Genomic DNA, 24,919 nt, shown 5'->3' with positions numbered 1-24,919 from the left:
CATAAACAACAGTACATAAACACCTGGACGCACTGACATAAACAACAGTACATAAACATCTGGACGCACTGACATAAACAACAGTACATAAACATCTGGACGCACTGACATAAACAACAGTACATAAACATCTGGACGCACTGACATAAACAACAGTACATAAACATCTGGACGCACTGACATAAACAACAGTACATAAACATCTGGACGCACTGACATAAACAACAGTACATAAACATCTGGACGCACTGACATAAACAACAGTACATAAACATCTGGACGCACTGACAGGACCACACTACATAAACATCTAGCCAGATCGATACAATCGCAAGTTACCACAGTGGGGGCAGCCATGTTTGTTGTTGGCGGTGATTGGCATCAGATTTTCAACCGAGGCTGCCTTAGAGTCACCAGACCTGAACCGCCGGAGCCAGTTGCACCATCTCACACGCCTAGTTATAGCTTAAATGGCTTTTAGTAATGCATAAGTCTTGACTTAAAAGCCATTTAAGCTATAACTAGGCTAAGTTTGAACTTAGTGTGAGGCGGTGCAACCCCTCCAGAAGAACTTATCTTTTAATGGGCATGGCCAGCAATTCAGGAGCTGGAGCCAGGCTACCCTAGTCTCAGTCTCGTGTAGCCATCAGACAACTATTATCTACAATCTCCGAATGACGGAAGCATTTGAAAATTGCGAGAGGCAAAGGTCTGGCAACGCGAGACTACCCTATAGTCTATGAAAGGTGAATTGGCTTGCGTACCAGCAGGAGGGCAGGGGCTGAAACACTGGCGAGCCTCGGAGGAGTCTCCTAGACAGGGCTGGACTCCCACTGAGCCTGCTGGGTTGACTGGAGACCTGGGGAGAGATGGTCAACAGAGAAACAACATGTCACTTCTGGAATTAACCATAGTACTGGAATTAGAATGACTTTTCTGAAAATAGAATAGATGATTTTACAATCATCAATCATGGTGTTGGGCTCACCTGTAGCGCTGCTGTAGGCCCGGCCCACAGGTGATGTCACATGGTGACCACGATGACCAGGCTGACCAATCGCACCTCGCTGTACACCTGGAGCTGTCACAGGTGACTCGTCCATCTGCGCATGTGCTGATAGAACCATTAATCATTGGCGTTAATATTAGGGGCACACGTCACTGAACATGTATTCCACAGTGAGGTTGGTGGCAAATAATAAAGTGTATTAGAACATAGAACAACTACAGTCTAATGAGTCTATTTAATAGGGCACTGGTGCCCAAACACTGGGTCGGGCCCCAGTTGTGGGTCGCGGTCACATTTTCATGGGTCCCTTTAGGTTTTTGGTTTCCTACATTTAGTTTTTAATTATTATTATTTCAAAAACTATTTAAAAAAATTGCCAGAAAAGCAAAATAATAATAATAATGAATTATTATTATTATTATTATTTTTTGTAATTTCATAAAGAAATCAAAGACAAATCATAAAAATCCATAAATTAAAAAAAGAAAGTGTAACAAGTAGTGAAAATAGCTGATCTGCTATTTTCAGTAGTTTGGGTCCCCATAGATAAACATCAAATTCATCTTTTGGGTCTTGAGCTAATAAAACGTTTAGGAACCATGGTCGGTATAACAGAGGGATTAGGCGTCTCACCATGTGGTGCAGTGGTCCTTGGTAACCTCCTGTCGCGGCTGCAGCGTCCGTCCCTCCCAGTGGCAGACGCACTGGCTGGCGTTCACACAGCGGCCGTCCTGGAGGTACAGACCTTCTGGACACCGGCATCCTGGAACACACGCTGCAGCGCTGCAGTTGTTGTTGTTGCCGAGGCTGAGATGTGAGCAGGACCGAGGGCAGGGCTCCACTCGGCCAGACAGACAGTCTGCCTCGGTCACCAGCAGCATGGGATGGACACAGCCTGGAGTGGACAACCATCACAGTCAGTCAGTCACACACAACCTTAATATTATTACATTACCTCCGTCACCAGCATGCCATGGACACAGCCTGGACAACCAGCACAGTCAGTCACACACAACTGTAACCATAGTTATTAACCTGGATATATTACACTGTGCAATGTGTCTTTATGCATTAAGGCACACACGGTACTCTTAGAATTTATTGGAGATTATGAGGTAAGCCAGGGGTCATTCTCAGTTTAACATGAGGGGATTTTAAAGAAATGCAAAGGTTTTGTCACCATCCCGGTGACAAAAATAGATTTTTCTTGACACGCCCCAAGTAACTGCAAAAGAAGAACCTCTGCCACCAAAATAATACAACTTATAAAAAATTGTTTGATTCCAGTTTATGATTTGTTGTGTTCCTTTTTACTACATAATTTTGTTTAAAGGGCAGTCCATACTTTCTCCGACCACCGAACTTTTCGTCGGAAAGATCAGACTTAAATTTTTTCTCCGAAGTAGAAACAAATTCGGAGGAACACAAATTCGGAGGAATGCGTTTCAGAAGTTGCGAGTGACGTCATGTTGTAGTTGTACCGGAGCTTTCCGACGAAAAGTTGGATGGTCGGAGACAGTATGGACTGCCCTTAAGGCTGCAGCTAATGTCCTTTTGGATGGGAACATCAGAGTGGTGTGATGACACGCATGACACTTTGGTTGACCCTTCCCTGGACTCAACATGCACTCCATTCCGGTCAAACAGAGTCAGGGGTGCTGCTATTGTACACTCTGCTGCACCAGTGGGTCTCAAAGTGTCCTTGAGTGGGCTCCAAATGGACCCACACATGTGTGTAACTCTGAGAGTATACACATTTGTACAGTTTACCTGTGTGTGTGTCCTAGTCTGTGTGCATAGAGCCCATTGCAGTTTACCTGTGTGCGTGTCTGTTCCCGAGCCACAAGGCTGACTGTTACAGCCCTGGCTCTGCAGCGTCATCCCCTCACAGTCCCGCCCACCGTTTTTAGGGGGCGGGGCCGTGCACGTGCGGTTCCTCCTGCTGGCTCCGCCCCCACACTGGGCGTCACACTCCGTCCACTTTGTCCACTCTGACCAGTGGCCGTCGACTGCGGTAGAAAGACGGGAACGGAATGGAATGTTAGAGCGGATAATTGGCTAGTGATTGGATTTGAAAAAGCTTGCGTGATTAAATATAAGAGTGGCATAATGGCAGCAATGCTGCGGCTGTTTCCTCGTCGTACTGACACATTTAAACGCAAAACACTGAAGTGAAGTGTCGTTAGTATAAGAGACGATTGCTGACGGGTTTTCTCGAGTGTCCGAACCTGTACACGCTTGAGGGAAACAGGCTCGGCTATCGAACTGAGAGCCGCCACACCCTCCTCCTGGCAGGGCCTCCCTCAGGACGTCCCTCTGACGGAACACGGAGCCCAGGCCACACGACACACTGCAGTGGCTCCACACCGTCCATGGAGACATGATGCAGTCCACTGCAAGAGAGAGGGAGAGCACAGAGAAGGTTATGTATTGAGAGGGAAGTAGTCTCGCGTTAGCCTGGTGAAACCACTCCCCCTGCTGGACAACATTTACATTCTGCCAGCAGGGAGAGTCTGGGAACTCTCAGGCAGAGATGATGTACTCCTCCGGTCCAATTCTGTCTGGAGCGACATGCGGCTGTATAAAGCGCTGCCACAGCGCAAATGTAAACACAACCTAACAAGACTACAACTCGAAATTATTATGGAGATATCAAATGTTTGTCCTGCTGCTTCCGGGTTTCATCGTTTCTGCTTGAGAGATCCCAGATGCAGGCAGGAGGAGGGAACTGGTGAACTCAATACTGCCAGAAAAATATTCCACAATCTCCGAATGCTATATATTTCTATAGAATCTGGAACTGTCTACACCTCCCAAAATCCGAGAAAAAGGGATGGGGGAGGAGAGGAGAGGAGAGGAGAGGACATACCACAGTCTTTCTCATCGGATCCATCCACACAGTCCCTGTTCAGGTCACACCTGCGGTCCAGGTGAACACACTCCCCACTGCCACAGGAGAACTGCTTGGCAGAGCATGGGCTGGGTACCAAGGGGCGCCGTGTGGTCACCGCAGGCCTGGGAGTGGCGCCTGATGAACAATGGAGTGGAGCGGTTAGACCATTTTACATCATCCTAATGTCTACAAAAGTGCTTTAAGATAGAAATAATAATGTAGCGTTTGAATTTGGGTTTATGGAATTTAATTGAGGACAGACAAAAAGCTCCATTCTGTACCGTGTGCACTGTACAAAGTCAATGTAATCAAGAACGCAACCGAGTCAGTTGTTACTTGTTAATGAGGAAGGACAGTATGGGAATCACATGTGGACACATTTACTTTCAAAAGATCGGGAGCAAAAAGAAAAGAAAATGGACATCCCTAGTATCAACATATCCATATCATGACATTAGACTGGATATTGTCTGTGATTTTGGATATTGTACTATTGTTATGGTATAAATGTGTTGTATAAAAATATTGGATCGGGAAAATCGGTATCGGCAGATACTCAAAATCAAAATGATCAGAATCGGATCGGGACATCCCTAACACTTACCGCATCGTTCCTCGTCTGAGCCGTCAGTACAGTCCTGCTTGCCGTCACACACCTGGGCTGCGTCCACACAGCCCAAGGCCCGGCATGCGAACTCCCCCTCCACGCACAGCACTCTACTACCCTCGTCGTGTGGGGTGGTTGTGATCCAGGGGACTGTGAAGAATATAAGGTTATACCGATGAATTTGAAGGACCCCAATGGAAAGATAGGCGCTAATATTATTAGCACCCATTACACAGTGATGAAACCTAATAGAAAGAGCCATTTCGTTAGGGTATATGAAACCAAAATGCCCTTTGGAGGGTGCGTCTGGTACAGCTATCAGTTCTTGTCTCTCTCACCTGTTGTGGTGTGCAACCCAGGTTTTCCACGGTGGGGGGTGGTGAGATGCAGACCCGGCCGGCCTGTGGTGCCCAGCTCGATGTAGGGTGATCTGGTCGTCTGATTCCCTGTGGCTGGGGTGGTGGTAGTCTTGTGAAGCCCAGGGCGACCTGGCACAGGCGTGGTCGTGGTCGTGTGCAGACCCGGAACACCTGTAGTACTGGTGTAGTTCTGCAGGCCTGGGCGCCCTCTAGTGGGAGCGGTACCTGATAGGAACACACACACGACGCATGCACACACACATTATGGGAAAAGTAGCAACTGAAGCAAGCAAGGAGAAGATACAGATTATCACCCATGAATCTGTCACTGCTCAAGAGCAAAGATGGATGCTGTGTCGCTCATTCGTTTATCACATATGGCGCTTAATTTATGCAACATTGTACGATGGTGTGGTGTACCAAAAATAGCAGATCTACAACAAGCTTCTAGGACTGCCATCGGAACACGATAAAGTATGAAGCGGACAGTTTCGTCTTCAAATCTTCTGTCAGAAGTAGGCTTTTAGAAGTAATGTAATGTTTTCTCTCTGGCTCAACTTTGACACAATTTGTCCAGTTTACTTCAAATAAAGAATAATTATGCTGCTATATAATACTGACCACTGAAGATAGGAATTTCTGACTTGAAGCAAATATTTTCTAAATGTTTTTTGTAATGATGATTGAAAGGAAAAACAAACGGCCCATTTGTAAGTTGTTGGTTGATACAATGACACAGACTGACTGACTCCAATAAAATAATGAAATAGTAGTAGTATTGAGTATTGATTGAAGATCTTGTAGTGCTCACCACAGTTGATCTCATCAGAGTGGTCCTTGCAGTCTGACCGTCCGTCACAGAGCACAGAGACAGGGACACAGTCTTCACTGTGGTGACATGCAAACTGGCCAGGCTGGCAGCGATGATGCACCGTCACCTTTCCACCACCAGAGGGGGATGTGGTCACACTGCTGGGGGTCACAAGCTCATCTGCAAACAATGATACAATATAATTAAAATATAAGGCAGTTTAAAAAAATCTTCAATAAAGTGAGGGAAATAACTTGCCAAGAAAACATCAAGTCAGCATTCCCTTATTATTCATTATAACTAAGTAATTATTAAATTAAAAGTACATACGTTAAAAAGAAATGTCTGGAAAAGCAGGGAACACTTCTTAAAGGACAACTTTTTTTTCAACCAAGGTTTGTGTTTTAGGTTGTTATTAGAGAAAGTACAAGATCAGCGTATTTTTGTTATTCTTTCACAGCAAACGTTTCTAACTCATATCTTTTCTTCTGGGGGGTCCGTGGAACAACATATTGTCAGGCGGCCAAATACAGATAATCCTGTGGGTCCTTGACATGAAAAAGTATGAGAACTTACTGAATATACTGTAGAAACGTATACGTTTTTCAGTAAAATGTCATGATTCAGAAGACATTTTATAGAACCTGGTCTGAGGTCTCAATGGGTTTTAAAAGGTATAAAAACAGCGTGGATGGAGTTGTTCTGTTACCTCCGTTGCAGCCAAGGATCTCAGCTCGGAGGTAGAAGCTGTGTCTGAACTCCACGGGGATGATACGGAGGTACCGCGCTCTGACCAGACGACCCAGCCAGCGAGTCACCGGGTTCCTGCCTACCATGCGCACCTCAAACACCTGCACACGCACACGCACACACACACGCGCACACACACACACACACACACACATTATGGGAGCATGGAGAAGATACAGATTATCACCCATGAATCTGTCACTGCTCAAGAGCAAAGATGGATGCTGTGTCGCTCACTCGTTTATCACATGTGCTTAATTTAAAATAATTAAAAAAATCGGTGTCGCCTAGAACTGGAGGTTCATTAACATGGTGAAGTTCACTGAAGTACATCTTGATGATGTCATCAAGATGTACTCCACCATTCTTTCATTTTGTTTCATAAAAAAAAGTATTTCATATCATAATGTTTGTAATAATTTATAATCTGTTCAAAAGATGTACTCCACCATGTTAATGTTGAAACTAAAACAAGCACACAAGCTTGTGAGCTCGGCTAGATTCCCTACTTCAGAATTATAGATTTTTTTAAATGTATAGAATTTCTTAGATATATTTTTATGTAGGATTTTTACTTGAGTCGTGACTCAAAATACTGGCCTGTGACCCACAAATGGGTCCCAACCCATGCACTGTTTAGGTGTTGCATTACCTTGGCAAGGCCTCCGGGTGTCCTACTCTCTGTGTAGTCTGAGAAGTGCTTGGGGTTCAGGGCAAAGGCCAGCCGGTATTTGGACAGGTAGCCCCACATCCGCTGGCTGCCCTGAGTCACCACACCCGAGATCCACGTGGGCTCCAAGAAATCCACCTGGAAGTAAGGCTGGGGGTCTGTAGGCAGTGGGCTCCACCCAGGCTCCATGATCTGACTGGTAGACGACACAAAGAGCAAAAATACATGTTTTTCAGATTTTCTTTTCCCAATGGGTCCCCAGCCAAATGAGGAGTCACTGATTAAAATACAAAATAACTATCATTTTCATGACCAAAACATCTTAATATCAGGGCCTTTTGGACAAAATAATTTGTCTCTATCGGGCAGAATCCTCATTATGTCCCAAACTGTTACTTTTCAGTGTTGTAGAACTGCAATTAGATTTTATTTTTTTTGTGGCGCTGTAGTATGATCAAGTAGGGCATTCATTTATGAAAAAACACAAAAAGTAAAAATAGAAGAGGTTTCTGCCCGATGACAACGATATATATTTCACCACGTTAACTCACACGTTGGGCACGATGTTGAGTCTCCCTGCGTCAGCGGGACTGTTTGCTCTGTACGTGGAAGAGGACAGCTGACCATAACGGATGCTCCCATCCTCCAATCCCAGGGGAGAGGAGCAGATGCCTGCAGGATACAATTAAGACATTTAATACCATCCCAAACTGCCCATTTGACAGTTTTTATAAACAAATATATATATATTTATCCCATTCCCTAACAAAATATTGCTCAGTTGTGGTGTGTTAGTGCTTACCTCGGTATCCTGGACTGGCAATCTGAAAACAAATAATAATAAAGAATATAAAACCAGAAAACAGAGCATTTGCAGTGTGTATAACTAATAAAAGATTCAAAAGACTGACATACTGTACTGTAGTGAGATAGTTTACAGAGGTTCTTCTGACTCACCGTGGGGGTCACTGCAGGGCGGGTGACCGCAGCCTGGGATGGTGTTTTGAGATGGGCTGGGGTGGGGTGGCTGTGGGGTCTGGAAGTGGACACAACACACATTGTTACCACATTAACCCTGGTGTCGCTTGTGACGGTTCCCTATATTATGATATACAGGTATATTACTCTTAGGCTTCACTCACACCTGCACAACAGATTGTTGTATAGCTGATGCATGAGACTTCTTTACTGATGCAAGCTCACAATGCATTTCCAATGGAAGTCACATGGTTTGACACAACATTTTTGTTGTGAGGGGGAGGGGGCAGTCGAAACACAGCCGAAAGCCGTACAACAAAAATGTTGTGTCAAACCATGTGACTTCCATTGGATGATGTGTGACAAAGTATACAGAGCTTAAGTCGTTGAAAAGTAAAGGCAAACTGTTAAAGATTCCCAGAGCACAGACACTCACACACACACACACACACACACACACACACACACACACCTGGTGGTGGGATGGCAGCCGATCTCGTCCTCCCCGCGGGGACAGTGATGGATCCTGTCACAGCGCAGTTTGGCGTCGATGCAGCCCCCTGGTGGAGGGCAGGAGAACTGACCGGCGGGGCAGCCACGGGGGCCAGGGGCAGTAGGGGACGGATGAGTACCTAGTGGAGAAGAGGAGGAGCAACAATGGCAACACATCTGTCTGTCAATGAAGTGAATTGAATACCATACCCGAGGTGGGGTTGGCGAAAGGGCCTTTCTGTGTGGAGTTTGCATGTTCTCCCTGTGTCCCCTAGGGTAGGTACCCTCACAAAAAACATGCAATAATCCTGGTCTCTAAATCTACCTCCCCCTGGCCAGCCGGGGCGCCTGATGGAGAGTACAGGAACTGGTCGGAATAACGTGTTCCTTCCACGCGCTACGTCCAACCAGAGAAATTCCGTCAGGTGAAAAGAAACAGCTTGGACTCCTCATGCATAGAAGGAGGCATGAGGTCAGTCCGCTGCCCCCCCCCCCCCACCCCCCCCCCCCCCACCCCCAGGTTGGCAGAGGAAGTGTAGGGCCCAGGATTACATTAGATAATTGGCACTGGGTGGAAAAATTGGGTTGAAAAATCGTCAATTGTGAATTGATATATATATTCAGTGTGTTCAGTTTGATTGCACTCACCACAGTGCCTCTCATCAGAACCATCTCCACAGTCATTGACTCCATCACAGACCACGCCCTGCGGTCCCGCCGGGACGCAGCGGCCATTCTCACAGTGGAACTCCCTCTCCCTGCAGCCGCCTGCAGCCGGAGACACTGGAGACGGAGGAGACGGGGTGGTTAACCAGCGGTGAGCTCCTGGAGGAGAGGAGAGGAGAGGAGAGGAGAGGAGAGGAGAGGGGAGGGGAGGGGAGGGGAGGGGAGGGGAGGGGAGGGGACGAGACGAGACGAGACGAGACGAGACGAGACGAGACGAGACGAGACGAGACGAGACGAGACGAGACGAGACGAGACGAGACGAGACGAGACGAGACGAGAAAAAAAAACATAAATAAAAGAAGGTAGGGAAATAAATAATATTATGAAGCAGCGATATTTATTTTTGCAACAGCTAAATGTAAAAAACATAGGACATTTTGTCCTCACCATCTCCACAGCCCATGACCATAAAATAAGACATTGTATCCTAACCATCTCCACAGCCCATGACCATAGAATAAGATATTTAGTCCTCACCATCTCCACAGCCCATGACCATAAAATAAGACATTGTATCCTAACCATCTCCACAGCCCATGACCATAAAATAAGATATTTAGTCCTCACCATCTCCACAGCCCATGACCATAAAATAAGACATTGTATCCTAACCATCTCCACAGCCCATGACCATAAAATAAGATATTTAGTCCTCACCATCTCCACAGCCCATGACCTCCAGACGGAGGTAGATGCCGTTCTTGAAGTCGTGCGGGAGCAGGCGGACATAACGAGCTGCCACCATCCTGTCCAGCCTGGTCTCCACCACACCGCGGTCGTCACGGTTACCACGAAACACCTGCAATGACAAGCAATACGGACGAAAGGTGTCTTTATATCATTTTTATGGACTAGACCCTTGGAGAACCCTGTATATAACAAAGTATACCTGTATAGTGTTCAGAACGACGAGGGCCCAGGAAATAATTCCCCGTTAATTTTCCCCATAGACGTTTCAAACAAGTATTTATTTAAAGACGTTTACGCCGCGGACAAAGTCAGCTCTTGTGGTGACAAATTATGACAATAAACACAATGTTTTGGGCCGATCAAATAATTAGTAAGAAGAAAAACAAACTAAAAAGTGTTGTACCCTGTGTTGTACGCGCACGCACGCACGCACGCACTCACACACACACACACACACACACACACACACACACACACACACACACACACACACACACACACACACACACACACACACACACACACACACACACACACACACACACACACACACACACACACACGGTGCATTTATAGATTGCGGTACTACAACGTCTGAGCTTTAATAATACTGTACCTTGGCTCTGGGCCGAGCGTCAGTGAGCAGTTCCTGGTATGTGTGCCACTGACGGCCGTCCCTACTAAACTGCAGGTAGAAGCTGGATACAAACGTGTCAAACACACCGCCGCCCTGGGTCAGCACACCTATAGGTATAGACAGAGGGATGGGGAGACAGAGTCAGAAAAAGAGAGAGGACATTTAGATGCAAACTGGATTTATCTCGGGTTAACACTAATCACATATTTTGCCTAAGAACCACAATGTGGAGTGATACCTATATTTTCTTTTCTTTTTTTCCCCCCCTTCCATGTCATACCTGCTTTCAACTTCTTTGGCTTTGGAACCCTAGCCTACTTATTCTGGGGGAACATTCATCGAAAATAGCCGAAACACATCGCCCTACAACTTGTAGTAAGTACAGAGCTGACCCCAGTCAAGTATAGAGGTTATGAGTGCTTAAAGGGCCGGTGCCATAATTTTACAGCATCCCAGAAGTGGTTCTCAACCACCAGTGGTCCCTAGCTATATATGATGGAGGGTTGGTAACCAAATATACATTTATTAGATCTTTAACTATTGAGAGCGTAAAATGAACATCTGTGTACCAGTGATGTTGGATGTTGTATGGTTTCAGCAGGTCTGCCTGGAGGTAGGGGCTCTGTGTGCTGCCAGCGCTCCCATCAGGGCTTCTCTGTGGCAGCTCTTTGTACTCCTCAGGCTCTGGACTCCAGCCCTGCAAGCAGACAAGAGATGTCAGTCAACCACAGAACATGGTTGGCTGGTAACTTCTATCATTTCACACCTAAAATGCAACATAATACAGATAATGTGGACTTTAGTTGAATTTAGATGGGCCAAAAAAAACAGAAAAACATGCCTGGAGGTCCCGGTGGGGGTTCCAGCCATAGAGCCGAGCAGACTCAGGGGGGTGACCGGGCTGGGCGGACGAGGCTCTGAAACTGGACGCTGGGAGGGACTGGACCCCTAGAGGAGACCAGCACTCATCTGGAGAGAGAGGAGAGGATAGGAGATGAGAGTGTACACAAACACAAAGAAAACAGGAGTGAGTAGATTGTAACACTTTATTTTCACATTACACCCGACATCATATAAGCAAAATGTCCACACCCTGAATATGAACAGAAATTAATTGCGGCCAATGAGGCATCGATTTTATTTTAAATATCTATGCTGAATATGGCCAACTATTTTCAAAAGGAAAGGCTACTAACCAGCAGGAGGAAGTGGATAGGTCGGCACTGTGGGTGTAGCGCCCTCTGTTGTTTTGGAGGGCAGTGGAGCAGGGCTCGTGACTGGGAAGGTGGCATTGTCTCCTGCAATAAAACAAAAATACTTAAAATGTAAAAAAAAAACCACTGACACACAATTCGGCCAAAATGAGCCATTGCACAATGAACAGCGTCCAGAGAAGATACCGTAAATAACCTATGCATGGATTTAGGCCAGTGTAACAAGTTAATGGAGTTGATTTTGTCCGACACAAAGCAGAAACATCTATTAATGAAAGTAAACAGTCCAACAATGGCCTGTGTCTTTACCTTGGCAGTAGCAACACATGTCTCCCTCCCCAGGCACTAGACTCTGGCCCTGTGGGAACAAAGGAATCACATCGGTGTTGCTATGGGATGAGACTATGAGCAGTGAAATCAAACAACAAGGTTTGAAAAGAGAGCCGGTAGTCCAATATTTAGAGGAGATCATATATAGGAAAATGTTACTAAACAATCGGGTGATCATAGTGGAAAATACTGCAGCTGCAAATATGTAAAGAGCATACGCAATTTTACACTTGAATAAAACAAATACACACATGGTTTGTTACATACAAAAAAACATATATATACTGCTATTTGTACTAATATTTTGTAATTAAACAATGTGACACATGCATGCACGCATGCACGCACACACCAATAGACATAGAATGTCTACAACCTATCTCAAACCCTCACCCTAAACCTAACCTCCCACGGGGCAGCACACCTAAACCTAACCTTAACCCATGTCTAACCAATGACTAGTCTAAACTAAGTATGCACCCCGTCTGTACATGTACTTACCAGGGGGCATCCAGTGGCGGCGTATGGGCAGTAGGGGGAGCAGTGCACAGTGAGGTTGGGCAGACAGACACACAGCCCGCACTGGCCTGTCTTCCACCTCTGTCCTACAGCATGGGAGCCACCCTGATGCTCACAGCGCTCGCATGGGGCCGTCTGGCAGCTGCACACATGATGGAGAGACAACACAGCCAGCACATCAACACACAGCTCATCATTTTATCTAAGCATACATACACAGTTACACACACAGCAATACAGGAGTGGGAAACATGCACGCCTGTAAACCCAAGCAGAGAATATGATTGAATAATCTAAACTGCAATCCATAACTTCCTAATCTAAAATGTAATCCATAACCATTTAGTGAATAAAACTTTGTTTTAATAAATGTGTTTGGAGGTTGTCTCCCTGCTCTTCTACTGAGAAATTCTGTGTTTGTTTGTTTGATACAGTTTTACAAGAGGTGCTGAATCGAGCTCAAAAGTGTAATATCTCCCCTACCCTTAAGACATTTCGGTGCTCACGAGGGAGCTCCGTGTTCGAATACTGGGACATGAATCTAAATGGATTGCAGCCTTAACCCATTTTGGGGCGGGAACCCCTTTTGGTGTTAGCAATGTTATGCTTTAGCTATTGAAAAATAACAGATCTACAAGCTCATAGCGCGCCACCGAGTGGCGCGCTACGAGCTCTGCTATTTTTGAAAAATCGACTGACTGACATAGAAACATAGCTTTTTCAGAAAACTGTCATTTTCAAACAGACATTTTTAGAATGTGATCTCAGGTCAAAATGGGTCAACAGGCAGACGCTTGATCTGATGTAGAAGATGTACAGTATGGGTGTACTGACCGGCGGGCTTTACGGTAGATGCCTCTACATGTGCTTCCGTCTCCATGGTTACCAGGGTTGTTGGGGCTGCGGAAGGACCACTGGACGCTCTGCACGCCGCAGGGTCCCAGACACTCGCCCCACTCCGACCACGACGACCAGCCACAGTGCACTATAGATAGCAGAGAGACACGGTTATACAGTACAGTTAGCTATAGCTGTTGGAATTCAAAGCTGACTTTGACATTGGCAAGGACCTAGGCTGCTCACATTATGTAATGCAGTGTAAATAATGCAGGGTTATTATAGTTAAGTAAAAAATAACAAAATGACTAAAACTGGACTGAAACAAGATTTTAAATTAGATTTTGTGAATTTACAAACCAAACTAATATAGTGTGTGTGTGTGTGTGTGTGTGTGTGTGTGTGTGTGTGTGTGTGTGTGTGTGTGTGTGTGTGTGTGTGTGTGCATGCGCGGACTAACCTGAACACTCTGGGTTGGGCCGACAGCGCTGAGGTCGTCCTCTCTCACACACGCAGATCTCACAGTCCACCTTGACCTGCTGGCCCGGCCAGTAGCGCACCCCGGCCACCTCACACACACACTCCTCTGGCAACACACACTGCTGGGCGTGGCTCATCACACTGCCCTCTGCACACCAGCAGCCTGGAGGTCACGTTAAGACGAGTGGAAAGGAAACAGGTTGAAACTCATTAAAGATCCATCATACTGTAGCTTGATTTACAAACATCCATCTATGGCACACTAATCGAACCAGTGCTACCTAAATACAGTAATGTATTATATAAAGGATTATTTGCTTACGTATGATTCGTGATATCTACTTCGTATGTATGTATTTGATGTATTGCTATGCTTTTTTATTCTTTGTTCTTGCTTAATGTAAATCGCTCTGGATTAAGAGCGTCTGCTAAATGCCTAAATTGTAAATTGCAATGGCATGTAGAAATGGCAGTGAATAAACAGGCTATAAATATGTTTGCCTGGTACCTTTGCTGTTGATGTACTAATCAATTTGTTTATGAATGCTTTTACCCCTACCTGGCATTATGCCCCAACTTATACAGCAATTAAAAATACAACTTTCTACAAGCTTGCCTAGTGTAGGTTCCAGAGAGGTTTTTACTCGACACCCTGACTGACCTGAGAAGCAGGGTGCTTTGGGGTCACAGGTTGTGCCACTGCTGATGTGAGCGCAGGACACTGGGCACGGGGCACAGCTGTGTTTCACCAGGCCACTGGGACAGCTGGTGTTGGCACAACCATCGTCTGGGCATGGCTCTGGAAGAGCATGAAAGAAAGAAAGAAATTGAAGGAGGGAGAGAGAGAGAGAGAGAGAGAGAGAGAGAGAGAGAGAGAGAGAGAGAGAGAGAGAGAGGAGAGGGAGAGGGAGAGGGAGAGGGAGAGGGAGAGGGAGAGGGAGAGGGAGAGGGAGAGGGAGAGGGAGAGGGAGAGGGAGAGAGAGAGAGAGAGAGAGGAGAGAGGGAGAGGGAGAGGGAGAGGGAGAGGGAGAGGGAGAGGGAGAGGGAGAGGGAGAGGGAGAGGGAGAGGGAGAGGGAGAGAGAGAGAGGGAGAGAGAGAGAGAGAGAGAGAGAGAGAGAGAGAGAGGAGAGAGAGAGAGAGAGAGAGGAGGGAGATCCATTTAGCGATCCTGTTCAAAGTGTTCATAATTCGTCTTTTGCTGCTTTTATTGCAGCCCCATTTTTCATGGGATGCTGACGCTGTCATTTCATTGCAAAGCCTAATTGTCTTATGGGAACCATGTTGTCACAGAGTCATCCTTACTGATCTCCATGGCCAGGCCCGAGTCTCCAGGGAGCTGAGAGCAGTCTCTGCCCCCGTAGCGAGGCGGGACACAGTCTCGGTGTCGGACCTCCACACCGCCACAGCCACTGGAGCAGTTGGACCACCCGACCCATGGCAACCACTGGCCGTCCACTAGGGGGAGACAGAGATGAAACAGTGCCGTTTATGGTACAGAAACACTATCCTTCACATCCTGTCAGACTGATGTGTTTGCTCTTCAGAGATGCCCCCACTCTCCAAACTTTCAAAACCGCCCTCAAATCCCCCCCACTTCAATATTGCCTTCCCTAGCTAACCCTTTTCACTGTCTTTTAATGTTTTTTAGCTTTGAGTGTTTTTCCTTTTTTCTTTTTTTTATAAAGTTGTTTTTATTTTGTTGTTACCTCTGTAAAGCCCCCCAATGTAAAGCGTCTTTGGGTACTCAGAAAAGCGCTATATAAAAGTTTGAGATATTATTATTATTATTCTTGTAATTGCTGCTTTACCAGTGGTGAAAAGTTTACTTAAATATGCACTTTAAACTTTCATTCCTTATTTTGGGCATTTTAGGCGAAAATTATAAACCTTTCACAAGTTAAAACAATTATTTTCCCAAAAGCTTTAATATTTTCAAAAACATTTCTAAAATGTTTCCAAGATCCAAGAAAATAGTGTGAAAATATTATTTGCTGTGCAACAAAGTATAGAACATAACTGGTTAATGTACCATACTTAAGCAAACATTCTGACCATGCCCAAACTATCAAGTTATATTGTACTGAGTGCTGACCTGGGCAGGTGGTGTTGAAGCACTGCTGTCTCTGGACGTCCTGGCCCAGACACCCACGCAGGGGGTCCCCTGCAGGGCACGACCTCTGTCTGCTCATTGATCCTGTCCCACAGGAGACACTGCAGGAGCTCCAGAGACCCCACGAGCCCCAACTTCTACACCCCTGCTCATCAGAGGGGCCCCCTATAGGGGCTAGCTGGGAGTCCTGACAGTCTGCTACACCATTACACACCTATGGAGGAAGGAGAAGGAGAAGGAGAAGGAGAAGGAGAAGGAGAAGGAGAGGAGAGGAGAGGAGAGGAGAGGAGAGGAGAGGAGAGGAGAGGAGAGGAGAGGAGAGGAGAGGAGAGGAGAGGAGAGGAGAGGAGAGGAGAGGAGAGGAGAGGAGAGGAGAGGAGAGGAGAGGAGAGGAGAGGAGAGGAGAATGAAATGTTAACATAATTACTAAGATGATCTAACGTGCTTTCAGGTCTACGTAAAGTTCCGTTTTAACCAAGGGTGGTGGAGGGAGATGAAGTCATCCGTCTTCTTGTTTCTGCTCATGATGGAGAAATGACCTTATGACCTTACCGCTTTGAAGGGCACACATGATCCATCCATGCAGGTGAATTCAGGACAGGTGACGGTGGTGTTCCGACCACCAGGGGGCGTTGGCGAGATCGTCTTATCTGGGGTTTTTGAGAAGAACAAGAGAAACCAGATGAGGCAACAGATTGTGTACCCTAAACTATATATAGCTCACGGGATACGCATCATTCAAGTTCCATGGTTTCCAGTTTACAACTCACCACACACTAGCTCATCCTCGCCATGGGGGCAGTCTGGAAGGCCGTCACACACTCGTGACATGTTCACACAGGTACGGTTGTCACACGAGAAGCTGCCTGGGCAGGGAGGTATCCAAGTAGAGCCTGGGTGAAAGATCAAATACAGATAGATGGATAAACATCACGTATTTAATTTGGTGATTCCGTTTTTAGACGGAAGAGAAAGGAACAGTGTTGTTTTTGGCAGCAAATTTCTATTTTAATCTTAGTCTCTTGAATAGTTTTCATTTAGTTTTAGTCACATTTTAGTCACCCGGAATGTTTTATTGTTAGTCTAGTTTTAGTCTAAATGTCATAAGATTTTAGTCGACTAAATCTACAGGTGATTTAGTCGACTAAAATGTGTTTTCTAGTTTTCATCTGTTGACGAAATTGTCAATACATTTAGTCTTAGTTTTAGTCATCATAGCTTATTTAGTTTCCATTTAGTTTTCGTCAGTGGAAAAAGGTAGTCGACGGACATTTTCTTCTTAGTTTTAGTCGACGACTGGAAAGGAAATAGAAAATATTTTATGGAATGTATTATGAACTTCTGTTTTTATTGTTTTGTCAAACAACTCACCGCAGTTATCCACGCTCTCGTCCGACGCATCTCTGCAGTGAGGGGTCCCATCACAGAGGTGCTGGTAGTCCACACACTGGTCCCCACTGAGACAGGACACCTGTCCTGGGCCGCAGGGGGTCGGGGGACACTGCTGCTCATCACTGCCGTCCATGCAGTCTGTCTCTCCGTCACAGTGCCAGGCCTGGGGCACACACTGCCCGCCGCTGGCACAGGCAAACTCATACGACCTACAGGCTACAGGACAGAGGAGGAGGTTTAGGAGAGGGATGTCATAACAAGGCAGAAGAGAAGAGAAGAGAAGAGAGCCCTGGGAAAGAGACCCAGCTTTCCAAGCTTTTGTAAAACGGTTTCGAACATGACCCAAGGGGACAAAACCATTGTTCCCTATTCAAACGCTCCTTGAAATGTTTAAAACGAGAGAGGATTTAGTCCAAGAAGTGCTTTTAGATTTAAAAACAAATAAAATACAGCCAATCTCCATTCACTCTTATAGTCACATTGACATTAACCTGCAGATGGTGTGGTGGGTGGGGGCGACGTTGCCGCGGCAGTGGGGTGACAGCTGGTCGTGTTCTCGTCGTCTCCGTCAGGACAGTCGGTCACTCCGTCACACAGCTTGGAGACGTTCACACAGGTACCATCGCTACAGGCAAACTGGCCTGGGGCACAGGTCACTGTCACACACACACACACACACACACACACACACACACACACACACACACACACAGGTCACAGACTGGTCACATTCTGACCTGAGATCAGATTCTAAAAATGTCTGTTCGAAAATGTCAGCCGTTCTTCGATTTTTCAAAAATAGCAGACCTAAAAGCTCGTAGTGCGCCACTCGGTGGCGCGCTATGAGCTTGTAGATCTGCTATTTTTCAATAGCTAAAGCATAACCTAATACTAACACCAAAAGGGGTTCCCACCCAAAATGGGTTAACAAACGACCCCGTAATATCACAAACGTACACCATTTATATGTGCTCGTTTTTAATTTCCTTCCTTTCATGTCTTTGTACCTTGGCTTGGACAGACAGCTTCATCTGCTCCCGAGGGACAGTCTCTGTGACCGTCACACACTCTGTCTGGAGGGATACACTGGTTCCCAGGACACTGGAACTCCCCTGGAGCGCACACACACCTAACGACCAATAAACACTATTAAATACTGACAATATCATCCACGCAAATGAGCATTCTGAAACAGTATTGTCTAAACTTCTTGGTACTGTTGTATTGGTCTGCTGTAGGCCTAACCTTATTCAGCTTAACAAGTTAAATCAAATGCAACAAAACGATATTTAGGAGGAAAACTATTGTCAACTTCTTGTTGTAAGCTGCAGGGGTGCCCAAAAGGTAGATTGTGATCTACCAGTGGATCACAAAGGCTGTGCAGGAGAGACCATGACATGCCCCTAAAAAAAAAGCTCAAACAGACAATGCAATACTTTGTTTTCATTCCAAGTTTGTTTGCATGTAATGCCAGTGCCGCTATTGTCAGCAATGGGATAATAATTGTTTGGCTGGGTAGATCTGGTTGAGCTGGTCATTTTGAAAGTAGCTCTCAAGTCAAAAAAGTGTGGGTGCACCACTTTAACCCATATAGTGTGGGTTAGGGCAGACCCATTTAGAGAGAGTTATGGCACTATTTATCTCTCACCGTGATACGATTCATTTAGTAAGCGTGTTTCATAAACAATGAATACGAATGGGATTCATCCCTGGAACTAACAGAAGTATCGTCATCGCTTCACCTTTTTTTTTTTTTAAGATATTTTTTGCGGCTTACGCCTTTTATTGATTTTTGAAGGGACAGACAGTAGGCTGACAGGAAATGGGAGAGAGATGGGGGGATGACATGCAGTAAAGGCCGTGTCGGGTCCGGGAGTCGAACCCGCGGCACACTGCGACTGGATTACCAGTCCGGTGCCCAGACCGTTACGCTACGGCCTGGGCCATCGCTTCACCTTTTAAAGAAATTAAAATCAATTGAACATGATGAACATGATGAAGAAATTGAACATAATGTGGTTAAGGTTATAGGGTGAGACACTGAGAAGCAGACATGTGACTCAAGCGTCTGCACAACATAGACATATCTTGTAACACACCCTCGTTCATCGCTCAGGTCGCCGCAGTCATCGTGTCCATCACATCTGTGGAGGTAGAGGATGCAGCGTCCTCCAGCGCACAGGAACTCACCCTCATCGCACACCACGCCACAATCTGACAGAGGAGAAACTCACACTTAGAGCACAGTAACCATTGCACACACACAATCGATCAAATCAACGTGAGTTTTTATTATTTTATTATGAAGAAAACACAAGATAACCCAGGCAGAAGATAACACTTCTCAATTATGCCTTCAAGTAAAGCGACTTGAGGCACTTAGATAAGGAAAGGCTGCGTACGCAGAAGGAGGTCAATTGCCTTTCATAGTCAAGCACACTCGCAGCATTAAAGTCTTACAACTTGTTTTTCAGGACAACCTTTCCTTGGACAGGTATGCACAGAGTCCGCAGAACAAAAACAAGACAGATCGGCTACAGCCAGCTTTGGATGTCTGCCAGGACATGTCTGCATTCTGCATCAACACAGATAATGCCATCCCACCCACCTTGCTCATCAGAGCCATCAGCGAAGCCGCAGTCTAGCCGCCCGTCACATACGCGGTTCCCAGGAAGGCACTTTCCATTGGCACACTGGAAGTCTCCCGGTGGGCACAGGGGCATGGGGGTGGCGGGCCCACAGAACTCCTCGTCTGACTGGTCAGCACAGTCTGGGCGTCCGTCACAGCGCAGGGACACGTCCAAACAGGGACCACTGCAGGTTTAAAAAAAAAAAAAAACATGTTAAAAATAAGTCCAGACTTTTCAAATACATAATATGCAAATACATTTTCTGTCTGGATGTATTTGGATGGATGAATGTTTATGTATTACCATTAACCCATTTTGGGCGGAAACCCCTTTTGGTGTTAGCATTATGTTATGCTTTAGCTATTGAAAAATAGCAGATCTACAAGCTCATAGTACGAGCTTGTAGGTCTGCTATTTTTGAAAAATCGAAGAACGACTGACATAGAAACATAGCCTTTTCAGAAAACTGTCAGGATCTAGAAGACATTTTTAGAATCTAAGAGAGGCATATGTTTATTGTACAGATAACAGATTATGGAAATTATTTTCCTGAGGAACCAGTTGCCATTTTCATGTCAGGGACACCCAAATTGATATGAATTTGGCTGTGGGCTTCTATTTGAAAAAGGTATCGTGCCAGGGACAGGGACATAAGAGAAAAGGTGACAACATTTAGAAATAAGGTAGGGCATACGTTTTGGGCGGGAAGTTCCGGGAACCCCTTTTGGTGTTCTAAACATTATGTTACAATTTAGCTATTGAAAAATAGCAGATCTATAAGCTCATAGCGTGCCACCGAGTGGAGCGCTACGAGCTTTATAGGTCTGCTATTTTTGAAAAATGTGGTGCAAAGCTTTGAATATATACTCTTTCAGAGCGAACGTTTTTAACTCAAATCTTTGCTTCTGGGAGGTGGTCCCTGAAACAACACATTTTCAGATGGGGGTCAGCGGCCATTCATATATTTTTGGGGGTCCTTGACGTGAAATATTGAGAACCACTGATACAGAAACATGAGGTTTTTCAGAAAAAAATACATTTATTTTTTATTTATTTTTTTACGTCAGGCCTAAATGGGTTAAACTGTTCCCAATGTTTCTGGGTATCCCCTGGAACCCTTCAAGGACCCCAGTGTCCCTGGACCCCACTCGGAGAACCGGCGTTAAGCTGTGGGTGAATTCACCTGGGCCTGCTGGCGCAGTGGAACTGATCCGGAGCGCATGTGGACGGGCAGATCTCGTCGGAGCCGTCGCCACAGTCGTCCTCGTTGTCACACACCCACTGGGACGGGATGCAGCGGCCGCTCAGAGCACAGCGGAAATCTGACTCCTCACAGGAAGGGGAGGGAGGAGGGCACGCCACGCCCTCACACTGCCACACGCCGTCCACACAGGAACTGGACACACAAACACAAACACACGTAAACTTGGTGAACCACTGATATATATTAATTGTATTTTATCTTTAATTCATTTGCTTCACCTGTCCGTATTTTACTGATAAGCATACATAACAATTTGTATTCATTTAGATTATATATATATATTATATATATATATATATATATATATATAATGTATAATAAAGACAAAACAATATCTGGGCCAACGGGCAAAACTTACCACTGCATATGTATTATTGATAAGCATACTGCACTATACTTACATAGTATGAACACCAAGTTTTACTGCACACTCTTCAAAAACTTTGATTGATTGATTGATTGATTGATTGATTGATTGATTGATTGATTGACTGATTGATTGATTGACTGACCAGTTCTGACAGTGCTGAGAGACGCTGGTCCCGGGTGGAAACATGGAACCCTCCCAATCACATGGACACTCGGACGGCACGACGCAGCCGTCACCTGGGTGGAGGCAGTTGAAACACACATTTCATAATCACAATAGTGTGGCTTAAGCTACTTACACTCATGTTGATTTGTACTGGTTCAATTGATTAAACTGATTATTTTATGTTACTGTATATTATCTAATTTGGCTGGGGACCCAATGGAACCCTTCAACTTTAAGACACCACTTTGAGAGGCATTGCAGTCTGTATAGCATTGCATTACATCACATCACATTCACATTACTTTAGCCGATGAGCGGCAACAGTGATGGCGTTACCGTGTAGGACAGTGGACTACAACAGTGATGTTGTTACAGGACTACAACAGTGATGACGTTACCGTGTAGGACAGTGGACTACAACAGTGATGGTGTTACAGGACTACAACAGTGATGGCGTTATCGTCTATGACAGTGGACTACAACAGTGATGGTGTTACAGGACTACAACAGTGATGGCGTTATCGTGTAGGACAGTGGACTACAACAGTGATGGTGTTACAGAACTACAACAGTGATGGTTTTACCGTGTAGGACAGTGGACTACAACAGTGATGGTGTTACAGAACTACAACAGTGATGGTGTTACCGTGTAGGACAGTGGACTATAACAGTGATGGTGTTACCGTGTAGGACAGTGGACTACAACAGTGATGGTGTTACAGAACTACAACAGTGATGGTGTTACCGTGTAGGACAGTGCCGGCTGGGCAGAAGCAGCCCTCGACACAGGAGAGGGAGCTGCATTGGGAGTCAGAGCTCTGCTCCGCTCTGGGGCACGAAGCAGAGCAGGCAGCACCACAGGGCTCATACACCAGACCGTTGTCACACTGCAGGGCTGCGGCGCAGAGGGGAGGAATGACCACAGGAGGAGGGCAGGAATAAGAGGGAGAGAGAAGAGAGGGGGTGGGAAGGAGGGAAGGATGGAGGAGAGAGGGGGTGGGAAAGAGGGAAGGATGGAGGGGAAGATTGTCGCGAGAAAGAGAAAAAAGAAAATGATTAGCAAGTACAGATTAAGCAAAAACAAACGGTCAACGATCCGATTATGAAGATAGAAATGTGTGATCGGGGTGTGTGTGTGTCGTGTGTGTGTGTGTGTGTGTGTGTGTGCGTGTGTGTGAGTGTGTGTGTGTCCTAGACATACGACAGAGTTCCTGGGATCTCCAGCGGACGTAGACGCCTCGACGGTTGCACTCCTCAACGTAGGCAGATATGGCCGTACACAGACACTCACAGTCCCCACCCGAGTCACAGCTACACAGGACAACAGAAAACACACACAACTCAGATATGGCCGTACACAGACACTCACAGTCCCCGCCCGAGTCACAGCTACACAGGACAACAGAAAACACACACAACTCAGATATGGCCGTACACAGACACTCACAGTCCCCGCCCGAGTCACAGCTATACACAAGACAACAGAAAACACACGCAACTCAATTTCATATACTCTCATATTAAGATCAACATGTTTTCACAGAATAGAACGGTCAAATATAGTGTGAACTTAAGGGATGTATGCTGGGTATGAATGCATGGAAAACGACTTTCATCAAGTCAGTGCAGACTGCAGACCCACAGGGTTCTGCCCAAACCAGTCGTAGTGCTGCTGTTACTCACCCACAGGCGTCAAAGACACACCAGTCGTAGTACTGCTGGAAAGGCACCTCGGCGTGGCATGCGGAGAACACGTCCTGCGTCATCACCGCACACCTCTTCCTGGCCCATGGCTGTCTGTGGGGGTTCAGCTGGGGAGAATAGGAGTTTAGTCAATCTTTGTGCGTGCGTAAATTTGTTTTCGATCATATGAACTGTATAGGCCTATATACTGTACTGTATCAATGACGCGTTGTGAGCTTGTAAGTCACCAATTTGGGGTATTTTGGGGTATCTTTTCAATCAACAAAGTTGATTAGTTTGATTAACTTTGTGTGTGTGTGTGTGTGTGTGTGTGTGTGTGTGTGTGTGTGTGTGTGTGTGTGTGTGCGTGCGTGCGTGCGTGCGTGCGTGCGTGCGTGCGTGCGTGCGTGCGTGCAGTGCAGTGTTCCACTCACTGTGCACGGGTCTGTGAGGTCCTGGTCTGCCACGTCAGGGCAGGAGGGGCTCATCTTCCAGGAGTTTCCAAACAGCTCGGGCGTGGACTCCATGATGCCCTGCCGTGTGGTGAAGTCGTTGTCGGCGTCGCCGTCAAAGTTACCGCACAGACCACCCACACGTCCCCGCAAGTGTGGCGCCAGGCGCACGTACACACGCATGCCTGACGGGGTAAGTAAGTAAGTAAATGTTATTTATACAGCCCTTCTCATAGATAATAGAGGCATTAAAACAATCAAAACAACAGGAAAATAGAATGTACTGAAATGAATCCCAAGACAGCAGACAAAATACATGCTACATACAATCTAGGACCTTCTCGCAGACGCTTGTTTGAACAGTAGGTTATTTAAAATAAATGTCCACAGAGTCCGCAGCTCTCGAGAAATGTGGCATTCCAAAGTTTGGGAGGTACATCCTGAAAGGCTCTGTCATTTTTTTGTTTTTAATTTGGAACGGGGAACGACTGGGGTGTGCGTGTGTGTTTGGGATAGGTGTAAGAAGGTACCTCCATCCCAGAGCAGAGTGACTCCCAGGCGAGAAGACAGGGAGACGAACAGACCAACTCTCTCCAGAGTCAAGCCACTGCCACTGTAGGACTTGGGCAGAGTCACTGGCATCCCATTCACTGTCACAGCTTTACCTGGAGAGAAATAAAGATACAAACATTACAGAGTTAGGTTCTGGTCCAGTTCAGGGGACTGCTTCCTTTTCCTCCCTCTTCTCTCCATGCTGATATTTAAATCTCTCTTTCCCACCCTGAATCTTTCCCCCTTTTCCATTTTCAGTTGAGCTTAGTTCCAACAAGCCCTTTTGTGAACATTTGCA

General features: G+C 46.0%; 1 protein-coding gene across 1 annotated transcript in view; it reads right to left on the bottom strand.

The window, feature by feature from the left end:
* sspo (SCO-spondin) overlaps positions 1-24,919 on the bottom strand; it is a gene marked incomplete at both ends in the record, with an annotated part of 108,249 nt that overhangs the window by 66,723 nt on the left and 16,607 nt on the right. The window contains 42 exons of the mRNA XM_083777654.1: positions 765-859; positions 989-1,114; positions 1,643-1,904; positions 2,827-3,018; positions 3,238-3,402; positions 3,879-4,037; positions 4,507-4,659; positions 4,848-5,093; positions 5,680-5,859; positions 6,389-6,530; positions 7,082-7,295; positions 7,651-7,771; positions 7,902-7,923; positions 8,057-8,135; positions 8,550-8,709; positions 9,218-9,391; positions 9,953-10,094; positions 10,602-10,729; positions 11,199-11,319; positions 11,464-11,591; positions 11,819-11,920; positions 12,146-12,194; positions 12,668-12,827; positions 13,520-13,670; positions 13,983-14,165; positions 14,664-14,801; positions 15,306-15,458; positions 16,096-16,327; positions 16,666-16,763; positions 16,884-17,006; positions 17,485-17,721; positions 17,997-18,161; positions 18,513-18,634; positions 19,605-19,719; positions 20,114-20,319; positions 21,319-21,531; positions 21,912-22,005; positions 22,680-22,829; positions 23,136-23,245; positions 23,618-23,745; positions 24,052-24,254; positions 24,600-24,734. Coding sequence (XP_083633780.1) covers positions 765-859; positions 989-1,114; positions 1,643-1,904; positions 2,827-3,018; positions 3,238-3,402; positions 3,879-4,037; positions 4,507-4,659; positions 4,848-5,093; positions 5,680-5,859; positions 6,389-6,530; positions 7,082-7,295; positions 7,651-7,771; positions 7,902-7,923; positions 8,057-8,135; positions 8,550-8,709; positions 9,218-9,391; positions 9,953-10,094; positions 10,602-10,729; positions 11,199-11,319; positions 11,464-11,591; positions 11,819-11,920; positions 12,146-12,194; positions 12,668-12,827; positions 13,520-13,670; positions 13,983-14,165; positions 14,664-14,801; positions 15,306-15,458; positions 16,096-16,327; positions 16,666-16,763; positions 16,884-17,006; positions 17,485-17,721; positions 17,997-18,161; positions 18,513-18,634; positions 19,605-19,719; positions 20,114-20,319; positions 21,319-21,531; positions 21,912-22,005; positions 22,680-22,829; positions 23,136-23,245; positions 23,618-23,745; positions 24,052-24,254; positions 24,600-24,734 — 6,276 coding nt within the window. The remainder of the gene's footprint in view (positions 1-764; positions 860-988; positions 1,115-1,642; positions 1,905-2,826; positions 3,019-3,237; positions 3,403-3,878; positions 4,038-4,506; positions 4,660-4,847; positions 5,094-5,679; positions 5,860-6,388; positions 6,531-7,081; positions 7,296-7,650; positions 7,772-7,901; positions 7,924-8,056; positions 8,136-8,549; positions 8,710-9,217; positions 9,392-9,952; positions 10,095-10,601; positions 10,730-11,198; positions 11,320-11,463; positions 11,592-11,818; positions 11,921-12,145; positions 12,195-12,667; positions 12,828-13,519; positions 13,671-13,982; positions 14,166-14,663; positions 14,802-15,305; positions 15,459-16,095; positions 16,328-16,665; positions 16,764-16,883; positions 17,007-17,484; positions 17,722-17,996; positions 18,162-18,512; positions 18,635-19,604; positions 19,720-20,113; positions 20,320-21,318; positions 21,532-21,911; positions 22,006-22,679; positions 22,830-23,135; positions 23,246-23,617; positions 23,746-24,051; positions 24,255-24,599; positions 24,735-24,919) is intronic.

This window comes from Protomyctophum parallelum (assembly GCF_964188405.1).
Source record: "Protomyctophum parallelum genome assembly, chromosome: 12".
NCBI lineage: Eukaryota > Metazoa > Chordata > Actinopteri > Myctophiformes > Myctophidae > Protomyctophum > Protomyctophum parallelum.
The sequence above is the reverse complement of the archived record's forward strand: the minus strand, read 5'-3'. Positions and strand labels throughout refer to the sequence as shown.